Raw genomic sequence first — 12,579 nt, forward strand, 5'->3', positions numbered from 1 at the left:
TGTGCCACTGCTGGAGGTGCCCCTGCTCTGGCGGGGGGTGGGACTGGGGGAGCTCCAGAGGGCCCTTCCCACCCCCACCAGTCTGGGAGTCTGTGATATGGGCAACGTGAGCTCAGCCCAGAGAAATGAGTAAGACCTGTCCAGACTAACTCACCACCACCTGCATGTGAGGCAGACCTAAAATCAGTCTCTGTAGTCAAAGGCAAACCCAACACTTGTCAAGCGTTAGCTTGCTTTTCTTTTAGGAAAAGAAAAGCCTATAACAGGAAGAACTGTTGGCTCTAATGAGAAAGCTCAGCCCTAATCAAAGGAGTCTTACGGAGCCTGATCGAGCCTAGCAACTCCCAACGCCTGAACCCTTCAAAGAAGCTACACTTAGAAATATTAGTCCTACTCTGCTTTATAAAAGCAGTATTTGAAGGATGAGGTGAGAGAAGGAATTGAGGTCCGTGACCTGACGGGTCAGGAGGTGGGTGATAAAACACAAGAGCTTTAAGTCTGGGGTACGTCCTGCGTAGCGTGGTCTGGACGGCAGCATAACGTACCGATAGCTGCCACAGGGCTCGAGAATTCCTGGAAATACGTTCTTGACATTATTCTGAAAGGACAATCGTCCATATGATGAAAGTCTCGGTAAGGAGCATCCTGGCAGAGAAGCCTGGAGTAGGAAGGGAAACTCCTCTCCTTTTGCTAGGGATGATCTTCCAGCGATAAATACACGGACCGACATCTCAGCGAGGTCCACGGAGAAGCTTGCACTCCTACGCTTTTTGTTTTGCAGCTGTTCTGCAGGGAGAGAATCACAGGTTCTCCATCTGCCAATCCAGCAGTGTTCGCTAGTGGTGAAGCTTAACTTGAAAAAAAGACCACCACAGATAGAGGAAAGTGAACAGAGATCTATTCCCCGGGGATGCGAGAACTGTACAGAAAAAGATGAAAAACACGGCAAGAAGACGTTAGCAACTGCAGATTAAAGTGACTTCAGTCCTTAAAAGATGCATGGAAAATTCTAATATTGTTCGAAACAGAGCTCAGAACAGTTAGAACCAGGTTAGAGGAAAGACTTGTTGGTTTGAACTTCTGCATTTTGTAGAACTTCTGCATTTTTGTAGAATTAATCTCATTCCTTTCCGACGTTATGAAATTTCAGGCTATTTCTTTTCTTTTTATTACTCAGAAGATGAAGGAAAAGAAAACGGGAATAATTGACTTTAGACCATGAGAAATAAGAAGAGGCTTGGGGAAGCATTTTCTGTCTTCACTCAGTTTCTGACAATTGTGTACGTTAAGAACTTCTTCCAAACTGCAGGAAGTTCACAATCCGTAACGTACTGGACTGGAAATGTATTCCAGCCTTTTTATTTGTAACACAATAATGAAATTGTTATCACGAAGAATGAAAATTATTCTTGAAACCAGCTTAGATAAGCATTTGTTTCAGTGTATCACTTGCCTCTCAGTTAGTTACTTCTGAAAAACCCCTAAAATGATAAGTTGTTTGAAGATGGGACTATTGCAATGGTGTAAACCATAAGAAGGAACCTCCTTTATCCCATCAGAAACTTTGCAGTAGCAATCAACGTTGCGCCGGGTTTCCAAAGACTATGAATTCCGGATTATAGAAGATTATAATCAAGATAATCCAGAAGATGATAGAATCATCATAAAAAAGCCATCTGTGGGGCTCAGTATGTATCAGAATTACTTACACTTAAATCACAGATTATATTTGACCTTTTTAGTTGTGTTATCATGCCATAAAACTCTGAGTGTTCCTTTCTGGCATATCACCTGGACTGGGAAACAGTTGATCTTAACAGAGATGTTTCCAGCGAACTCACCTCGGGTCAGTTCCTTATTCCTATTTGTATTTAGGCAGCGTGCAACGGCCCGAACAAGATCGGATCCCTCCGAGCGCCGAACAAACACAAAGCGATCAAGTCATGCAGCGCTGGAGGTGCCCGAGGTGAAGGGGAGAGCACCTGATGTGTTTTAAAGGCTTTAACTCATCTTTAACGAAGAGATTCATTTACAGACTGCAACCCGAGGGCAAAAGAAAAGGCTCCCAAAAACCTGCAAATTCACCAAGTGTGTTACATTTGTACATCGAGAACCAAACAGCACCTGCTAGGAAGGAATATTTGAATACGCTTAGCATAAATTGAAAAGCAAAGAACGATGATTGTGGTGCAGAGTCTAGTTGGAGGTCAGTAACAAGTGGTGTCCCTCAGGGGTCAGTACTGGGCCCAGTCCAGTTCAACATATTCATCAATGGTCTGGATGAAGGGATAGAGTGTACCATCAGCGGGTTTGCTGATGACACCAAACTGGGAGGAGTGGCTGACACACCAGAAGGCTGTGCTGCCTTACAGCGTGACCTGGACAGGCTGGAGAGTTGGGCAGAGAGAAACCGTATGAAGTTCAACAAGGGTAAGTGTAGGGTACTGCACCTGGGGAGGAATAACCCCATGCACCAGTACAGGTTGGGGGCTGACCTCCTGGAGAGCAGCTCTGTGGAGAGGGACCTGGGAGTCCTGGTGGACAACAGGATGACCATGAGCCAGCAATGTGCCCTGGTGGCCAAGAAGGCGAATGACATCCTGAGGGGCATCAAGAAGAGTGTGGCCAGCGGGTCGAGGGAGGTCATCCTCCCCCTCTGCTCTGCCCTGGGGAGGCCACATCTGGAGTACTGCGTCCAGTTCTGGGCTCCCCAGTTCAAGAAGGACAGGGAACTGCTGGAGACGGTCCAGCAAAGGGCAACGAAGATGATTAGGGGATTGGAACATCTCTCCTATGGAGAAAGGCTGAGGGACTTGGGTCTCTTTAGTCTAGAGAAAAGAAGATTGAGGGGGGATCTTATTAACACTTACAAATACTTAATGGGAGGGTGCCAGGGGGATGGGAACAGTCTTTTTTCAGTGGTGCCCAGTGATAGGACGAGGGGTAATGGGCATAAACTTGAACATAGGAAGTTCCATCTTAACATGAGAAGGAACTTCTTTACTTTGAGGGTAGTGGAGCACTGGAACAGGCTGCCCAGAGAGGTGGTGGAGTCTCCCACTCTGGAGACATTCCAAACCTGCCTGGACGCTGTCCTGAGCAACCTGTTGTAGGTGACCCTGCTCTGGCAGGGGGGTTGGACTAGATGATCTCCAGAGGTCCCTTCCAACCCTGACCAGTCTGTGAATTCTGTGAATTCTGTGAATTCTGTGGATTCTTTGGTGACCCTCAGCGTCATGACTAGCCACCCAACTATAATTCCCGCTCCAGAGAGCGGGAAGCGGCGTGTCAAGCGCGGACGAGCTCAGACTGCTCTGCCCTTGCGCTGCCCTTCCTCGCCGCTGCGGCTGGCAGTCCCCAGAGAGCAGGAGCAAGCCAGCTTTACAAATCGATTATATGCTAAAAACGCAAATTTGCAAGAGTCTTTGAGATACGAGCGTCTCGGGGTTGAGTTATTCAGATAACGCTTAACTTCAGAATTCAGCTGTCATCTGGAACAGTGAACATTACATTATTTATATTTGGGATTTTATTAATAGAGATAGGCTGGAATAGTTTAACCTCCTGTTTCCCCGGTACTTACACGATGATGCAAAGCTCTCGGGGTTGCAACGCTACGAAGCCGCGTTCAAAACCCGTCACATCCACTCACTGTGCCGGAGTGAGTGTGAGGGTTTGGTTTTAAATTGCTCCGCGTGGTACCTGTTACGAACAGAGCCCAGAAAAAAACAAAAGAAAGGGAGGGAGGAAGGAGGGAAGAAGGAGGGAGGAAGGAGGGAGGAAGGAGGGAGGAAGGAGGGAGGAAAGAAAGAAGGAAGGAAGGAGGGAGGAAGGAGGGAGGAAGGAGGGAGGAAGGAAGGAAGGAAGGAGGGAGGAAGGAAGGAAGGAGGAAGGAGGGAGGAAGGAAGGAAGGAGGAGGGAAGGAGGAGGGAAGGAGGAGGGAAGGAGGAGGGAAGGAGGAGGGAAGGAGGAGGGAAGGAGGAGGGAAGGAGGAGGGAAGGAGGAGGGAGGAAGGAAGGAGGGAGGGAGGAAGGAAGGAGGGAGGAAGGAAGGAGAAGGGAAGGAGAAGGGAAGGAGAAGGGAAGGAGAAAGAAAAAGAAAAAAGAAAAAAGAAAAAAGAGAAAAGAAAAAAGAAAAAAGAAAAAAGAAAAAAGAAAAAAGAAAAAAGAAAAAAGAAAAAAGAAAAAAGAAAAAAGAAAAAAGAAAAAAGAAAAAAGAAAAAAGAAAAAAGAAAAAAGAAAAAAGAAAAAAGAAAAAAGAAAAAGAAAAAAAAAAAAAGAAAAAAAGAAAAAAGAAAAAAAGAAAAAAGAAACAGAAAGCAAACAGAAAGCAAAAAAAGAGTCGTGGTGATGTTACCTTTTAAACTTAGATGCATTGCTCTTTCCACATGGATATTGACAGCAACTGTGTTTTCCAGAAATACCTCGTCGTCTTCTTGTGGTTTGTCATTGGTGACTTCTGAACTTACGATATCCAGTTTCTGACTCTGATTTTCAGAGACCTGTTGGCTCAGATCAGGGGCTTTCTCTGCGCCTTCATCTTCACTGTTGCTGCATTCCTCAGCGCAGGGAATTCCGCTAGGCAGAGCAGCAGAAGTGGAAGAAAGGACGATGTGAACACGTACAGCAGCTCCTGCCAGGTTTGCAGCATTGCATCTGAACAACGGATAAACCCCTGTAAGAGAATTCACAAACAACCAAAGAAAAACTGGGATCTTGGAAAACAGCTGGTACAGTTCATTACGGTAAAGATCTCCCATCAGACCAGCAGAATGAATTTTGATTTTCAATGTAATTTCTACGCAAGGTATCACCCAGACAGCTGGTAGAAGTATCAGCTTGTAAAGGTCAAAACCAGGTGACCGGTCCCCCGAATTGGGTACGCCTTCACTGGCAGCTCAGGTTACTATTTTAAAGCACATCAACTTTCTGAGAGTCCTGGGAATAACGCCTCTGCATAATTTTATATACATATATGGAGAACACAACACATACACAGCATAAAAATTTGGTTTAAGTCTTGTTCCTTCAAAAGAAGAGCCAATGACCTGTCCACAGATCTACCTGCAAGCTGGTGGCTGATGGATCGCACGTAGACGACAGAAGCGTAATTAACTGAATAAAGCAGAAGTTTCCACGGCCTCTCAGTGCTTAGCGATTTGCTCTGACTGTGGGCATTCAGCCTCCTTGAGAGACAGTATTCTTACTGCTTCTCACTCTATTACGATGCCCAACCCGTAATTCTGAAGAAACATTCTTCATCAATCCACGTAGGCTAATTGCTCTCCCCGTTACTGATCGCTACTGTCCATTTTTCAGCCAAATTTTGCCAAATTTTGAATTCAGAGAAGTAAGCAGTTTAACCTTGTTTATCTTCAGCGACAGGAGGAGTTGAGTGTGTGTTGCACACAGGACAAAACAAAGCTGTAAAGATTTTGCTTAAAGTGACTAGAGAAGTAACCAAACTAAAACATCAATAAAGAGGAAAGAAACACGACAACGCTCTTTAGGAACTTACCGCTAACACTTAGTGTTCTCCTTGACCTCTCTGCTAACGCTGCGAGGTCGACGTAGGCAGATCCAATAAGACGATCTGTATCCAGTGGCCTTTCCACACCGTTTTCTTTACCGTACGCCCACCACACCTGGATTTCTAATCTCTCCTCTCTGAAGAACCAAAGGAGTCCTTGGCTCCTTCTGAGAGTCACCTTGTTTGGTTTCTTAAAGGTCACTGTAACGTTCTTGGTGTCGTCACTCAATTTTGGTCTCCGAAGCAAAGTCCACGCGGCTTCCTGATTATATAGCTTATACCTGAGGTAGCAATAAGTGCTTTTATTAAGGTGCTTCTGGCCTGCAAGCAGCACACAGTGGACTGGCAGCCACACTCTTGGAGTCGAGATGGTCACAGTCACTGGATTGGCACTCTGCTCCCATTCGTCGCTCTCAGCCATGCTGTCTTCAAGGCTCTCCTCACTGTTCCACCCTAAGAGCTTAGCGGCCTCCAGAACACGCTCTCTGTCATCCTGATGAGCAAAGGTAACGGAAAGTTCCAGTCCTCCCACAATGGCCTCCATGACGTTTGTGCAGTGGGAAGGCATTAAATCCTCAGATAGGGTAACTGGGTACCAGCCTGTAATGCCTTCGGGAGAAAAGAGCATAGTTAGACTTATCCTACCTTTTAAGAACATCAGTAAAGAATTTTCCGCGCTCTGGTCTATCAAGGACCAGTACTTGAAGTGTTTATTTCTTGTGAAAGTTTGAAATTTGTCGAGTGATTTCTAACCTGAAAGAGCAGCAAATTGTTAGACCTCCGAAAACCCCACCGGTAGTTGTGATCCCCAAGGCATTTTACTTTCCATTTCATTAACGGCACTCATTTTACAACAAAACTATATCTCCTGAATCTCCAAATATAGAATTAGGCATTCTCAGTTTTTTCCTCCTCTCTTCCCATTAAAAATAAATCCAAAACTTCACGTTGGAGAAAACTCGCACTATATTGAGATTAAAGCAGAAATAACCAAGATGATAATGAAAACATTATTATTACAAGACATTATCATCGCAAAGCAACACTAGATAAAGGAGATATTTTTACATTTAATTTAGCAAAAATTAATCCAACTGCCTTCTAACCTATCCGAGCTTTTGTTTCCAGCTTTGACAACTCAAAAGCAATCTTTCGTCTCCACTGAACACTACTACTCTTGGACTTTCCATCTTAAGGCAGAAAATAAATGGCACTGAATAAAATATGAAGGAGGTTAATATTCATTCAGCCACTACACATCCTACACCCTGAAAACTGACCTTCAAACAACCACCCTTATAGAGTTTTCGAATACAGGACTTTTAATGTGGATGTGCAAATTCGGTCTAAAAAAAAAAAAAATCAAAACAAATTTCCCCCCAAATGGGACTGAAAATTGTTTTAAGCAATTACTGCGGCATTTACCCAGAATGTCAGCAGTGTAATGCTGCTGTATTACCTGATCTTCTCCTTAGCAGGTCTCTGGTTGGAATTCTGACTGTCCCAAGAAGATAATCTCTTGATGTCCGAGCTGCCAATGTCTCAGTGGCTGGAAAAAAAATCACTTTGCAAATACACTGAACTGGGAACGCAAGATTTAAAAGCGACTCAGACAGTATCTTCTTTGAAAGCTGTATTAACTCAACAGCGAACAGTTCAGCTGTCACACTGAAAACACTTTTAACCCACCAAGAAAAAACAAAGTCAAAACAAACGGCCCGGTACATATCAGGCCAAACTCCTTGAGAAACAGGAGTGTGAACAAAACCTCTCTGTAGGCACGGCCAGTGCACATTCAGTACAGGATACATGCTCCACCACCACCGAATTTGGAGAAACTTTTAAGGACTATTTCCACGGATGAACAGTAAGTAACACCGGAGGGGAGCCAGTGGTCAGTTACCCCAACATCATGCTACTCCTGACTTTTCTCCCCCAGGTGTAAAAAACAATGTCATAATTAGGTAAATTTTGTTTATAACATAATTCTACAACACGTCGTTACGCTGTAAAAGAATCTTGCCTATCTGCCACAGGATCATTGGAGGATTTTAAGCTATCATTTCTCTGCACCTCCATCACCTCGTTCATGAAGTGGAAGCAATAAGGCATAGAATCACAGAATCATACGATGGTTTAGGTTGGAAGGGACCTTGAACATCACTGAGTTCCAACACCTCCCACCAGACCAGGTTGCCCAAGGCCACCTCCAGGGATGGGGCCTCAACCACCTCTCTGGGCAACCTGTGCCAGTGCCTCACCACCCTCACAGTGAACAACTTCTTCCTAATGTTTAATCTAAACCTGCCCTCTTCCAGTTTAAAGCCATTCCCTCTCGTCCTGTCACTCCATGCCCCAGTAAAAAGTCCTTCCCCAGCTCTCCTGGAGCCCCTTTAGAGACTGGAAGGCCGCAATAAGATCTCCCCGGAGCCTTCTCTTCTCCAGGCTGAACACCCCCAGCTCTCTCAGCCTCTCCTCATAGGAGAGGTGCTCCAGCCCTTGGATCATCCTCGTGGCTCTCCTCTGGCCGCACTCCAGCAGGTCCATGTCCTTCTTATGCTGGGGACTCCAGAGCTGGACGCAGTACTCCAGGTGCACGTACAAAGGCGGAGTGCTCCAAGAGTCAAGCACTATTACTGTGAATTGCACTGGCTTTTTATTTAAAAGGTGATCTTGATCACCTGGAGTCTTAGAAACCTTAACTCTTTGCACAAGGAGAACAGTATCTCCCAAAGCCTTCTCTGCAGAGAGTTCAGGTAATTACACGTATTAGTGACTGCACAGAACAGTCCCTTTTCTATACTAAAAATGAAGGGGATCGGATCATTCTGCAACAGCATTCAGTCATTGTAATCACTTGTCGCCCTCACCTGACTTGGTGCTCTGATGGTAGATGGAGAAAACGATATCGGCAGACTGCAAGAGTTCCCCCAGGCAAGAGGCTTCTCCGCTACTTTTCTGGATGACAAGGTTACAAGGAAACTCTACACGGTGCTCAAACTCTGGGCAGAAAGTACGAGCCACAGCTCGTGTGTTGCGTCTCTCCGCCTCAGGTAGGAAGGAGAGGTGCACAGAGACATAAGCGTTAACTCCCACACCTGCATAGTACTGGACTGAAGGGTTCTTTTGTGCCACAGCTCTTCATTTAGCGTGTAAAAAGAAAAGAAAAAAAGAGAATTCATACCATGTACAAGGAATCTAGGAACCAACAAAATGAAAGCAAAGGTTTTAAGTATTCATGGTGAAAAGATTGGGCAAAACAGCGTATGTTGTACGTCAAAACACACGTGGGTTCTGGCCACATATTATTTTTCAGCATTTTTTTTTCCCATCTGAACATACAAGGAACAGATATGAAATGGTGAGAGTAATTATCACAAGGTCCATCACTGGTGGCTGTGCTCTTATCATTGTCAGGATCTGAGACCAAAGTAGTTGAGAAAGCACTCAGCACTTTTTACAACCATCCCATACCGTAGAAAAGGCTGCAGGATAACTTCCCAGAGTTATCTGGATCAGGAGCTCAGCGACACTGAGAAAGTCGGTGAGCACCGCTCTATAATGACAGGAGCCATCCTCCTCCTACAGAACTGACTCCTGCTTTTCCAGCCCCTTTGTTCTTAATTCTTGAAAATCGCATGTTGGAACTAAGTTCAGGTGATACCACGCACTTAGAGCAGCAGCTTTCATGTGAGAAGGAACACATTCCATTTACCAGTTAGTTTACCCGTGTTTCCACAGTGAAATTCAAGAACACAAATCTCAGCTAGCTTTTAAATAGCGTCAGCAACACCAAGATCCAATGCCCAAATAGATGCCATTTTATATCAGCAAATTATATCACCCTTTGGTGTAGAAAAACGTGGAAACATAGAAAAATATGCCCTTACGGTCTCAAGCCTTCTGCAGAACGAATGCTACCACGCTGTACTGCAGCTTAAAGGAGAAAAAGAACCACTGATGTTCTTTACAAAGTTGTCTTCGCTTCTGATCAGAACCCGGTTCGAATCTTGGTCTCCGCAGATGGAAAGTTGGCCAATTACAATTTGTTCTAATCTAATGTCTCAGCCTGCTGCCTCCAGATAAAGCTATTTTAAGAGAAAAAGCTTCCTTTTTGAATTAGGCTTTACCTAGCTGCCGCTTGCAAACCAGCTGCTCTGTGTATTTGTACAGAAAGAGAAACAGCTTCAGCAGTTATTCCTGCTGCCGTTTTCATGGATCGTTGGTATCTCACACTCACATCAAGCAAGCCTGGATGAAATGAAAGAAAGAAACAAACGGTCAGCTTTTTATACAGTTACATCCCATAGAATCAATACTTAATTATACCTCTCAATGCAAAACTTAATCTATCAAACGCAAAAAAAATCATTCCCTATGAAACCCATTGAGATTGTGCAAGGTGCTGTACCTCAGCCACAAGTTACGGCCTGATGCAGGAGGCAGAGAAGGAAATTTTAAGGACTCCATCCTGCAGCCTGACTCACTGGCAGTCACATCAGACCCTCTTAATGGCTCCTTCTCATCGGCAAATTTATGACACAGCGAAACGAAGAGAGGCTGTTTAACCCAGCCGCGCCCTCATGTGTGCATTCATTGTAATACTTTTAAAACATCCTACTGCGGTATTTCAACACATCTTTTTCATAGCACTGCAGTGACAAAACCTTCCAAGAGACGTTTTCAGCTGCTGCACGTGGCTAACCCTATCACAAAACAACCGAAGCACACCAAACCCCCTCTCCAGCCCCAGTTGTTTTTTTTTTTTATGGCCATTTTTTCCAAGAAGCCGCCTCAGATTTCCTCAGTGGCCTTCCCAGAGCCGACGTTTGTATCATTTGAGGGAACCACAGCAGAACACAAAGACGTCTCTGCCCACACCACGTACCATAAACAGCCCTTCTTCAGATCTCCCATTCCCTACCGTACGTGGGAAGCTCAACTACAGACCGTGGCTGTAACTAATGTGGTAACTAATCAGTTCAATACACAGGTGGGGCTTTTTAAAACTTGTACGGAGTTTGAGGGTTGCTCATGTTTAATCACTGATTCTTCACTAGCTATGGTGATAGCGAAAGCTGCGAGGAAAACCACTCATGGCTGCGCTATCAGTTGCCAACACAAATACGTATTTTTATTTCCCTTGGCAGCAAATACACAGACTTTCACTTTTAAACATACCTGAAGACCGCAGATGAAATTCCTTGGAGGAATCAGTCCTGGGGACCAGTGGAAGATTAAAAGTCTGTATCCCTATTTCTTCTCGATGCTGCATAGTCACCATGGCGCATAGCCGTGACAAAGGCAAGGTCCCTCTGGCAACCATCTGGTCTCTGACATTTGGGTAATAATACCTGGCAAGACACAAAGAAGCAGCATCAATCATGTTGTTCTGATGATGACGAGAAGATCATTATCACTCTCGAGACCGTACATAAGTCAACTTTAATTTGTCTGTCTTCAAACACTAGTTAGCCTCCTGACAGCTAAGGGATAAACTCAAGTATGTGAATTTCCACAGAAAAAACCCCAAGTGCTCAAGTAGATAATGCTACAAATATAGCAAGTCACCTAGCAGAAACTCTACTAAAAACTGACATCCCAAAAAAAAACCAAGAGAATGATCTGGCACCAAATATTCTCTGCTCTCAAGTTCCATTAATAAATAAAACTGCTACTCGCAGAACGGATTTGTGGTACCAGTTTGTGAGTGTAAAAATGACTCCAGACCATCTCTTACTGTGCTACTTGGCTTCAGACTCATCCTAAAGCGAGTTTTGGCACTGTATCTAACGAACAAACAGGTAGATCGGGAGACAGGCATCCAGTGTGTTTTCAGTCACGGTAACTGAGTAATGTGGCAGTGCTAGAGCCTTCGTGTTTCTCTTTCCATTTTGGGACAAATCCTGAACATGAATTGACTGTTTGAGTCTTTGGTAGAGCTTTGCCTGAACAGTACTCTCAACACGTTGGAATATTATACCTGTTGGTTTCTACTTTTTCCCCATACCCTTCTAGGAGTAATTCAAGATGCTGAGAGCATCATAGCAAGAACTCTCTTGATTTGGAATCTGGCAGTCAGTATGTAATCTCCTTCCTAATTACAAGGATCTGCTGGTAAGCTTTTTCCATTTCAAATATTGCCAACGGGCAAGAGGACGTTTGCAGAATTCTTAAAAGGTTTCCAGCTCAGTAATTTGCTCCTTTCACCCAAACCAGCCTAAATATACCAGCCGCTATCAGCGATTGGTCAGGGATTAAACCGAAGATTAAACCAAAGTTCCATCATCCTCAGGAAACAGAGCTAAAGCACATTTTTGAAACGCCGGGGACTAACAACCGGTCACTTCAACTGCTGTGGTCACTACTGACATTAATGTAAACACGTCCAGCACGTAATAATTCTCACGTGAACTTGCAAATTTTAAATAGCTTGGTTTGTTTACTACAGAATGAACACTTTATAATTATTATAATTACACTTTTCTAAAGCTACCTGTCTTCATGGTCTCTGCTTTCCGTTAGTAGCAATTACTTTCAGCTGCCAAAGAAACTACAATTCAAACTTACAAACATTTTATAGTATATTTTTCTGTACCCAGTGACTTGTATTAGGGAAAAAAAACCCGCAAACAGTGAAATTATACTGCCAGGATGCTATTAAGTAAAATTTAGAGGTGCCTAGCATTTAAACACTACTTTTAGATCACTATGCTGATAACAAAGTGGAAGAAAGCAAAGTAAAAGCACACACTTTCTAATGAAGTTGTAAGAAGAAAAGAGTAATCAGCACTCTTGGAGGGGAAAAAAAGGCTCAGATGTATTTAACATAATCTTAAATGCAGATACTCATCGCCAAATGTTGATGAGCTCACCATTTTTTTCACTTATTATTAAATATCCATCCCATAGCTAGAGATTTTTCAATACCGGATATGCCACTATCTGTATTGCTGTGACATCTACAAAGAACAGGATGATATTCTGTACCTGCACCAGACTTCAAACTGGATTCCTCCTCCAGCTGCTCCTGGTGCCATAAATGCACTG

The 12,579-nt window shown here is 44.1% G+C and overlaps 1 protein-coding gene across 1 annotated transcript in view; it reads right to left on the reverse strand.

The window, feature by feature from the left end:
• Positions 1-12,579, reverse strand: part of C2CD3 (C2 calcium-dependent domain containing 3) — a 64,318-nt gene that overhangs the window by 27,105 nt on the left and 24,634 nt on the right. Inside the window, 7 exon segments of the mRNA XM_009890998.1 lie at positions 4,357-4,674; positions 5,518-6,138; positions 6,989-7,078; positions 8,400-8,668; positions 9,660-9,780; positions 10,711-10,883; positions 12,520-12,579. The exon segment at positions 12,520-12,579 is cut by the window's right edge and continues 24 nt beyond it. Coding sequence (XP_009889300.1) covers positions 4,357-4,674; positions 5,518-6,138; positions 6,989-7,078; positions 8,400-8,668; positions 9,660-9,780; positions 10,711-10,883; positions 12,520-12,579 — 1,652 coding nt within the window.

The sequence above is a fragment of the Charadrius vociferus genome, unplaced genomic scaffold (genome assembly GCF_000708025.1).
Source record: "Charadrius vociferus isolate BGI_N301 unplaced genomic scaffold, ASM70802v2 scaffold407, whole genome shotgun sequence".
In the NCBI taxonomy this organism is placed as follows: domain Eukaryota; kingdom Metazoa; phylum Chordata; class Aves; order Charadriiformes; family Charadriidae; genus Charadrius; species Charadrius vociferus.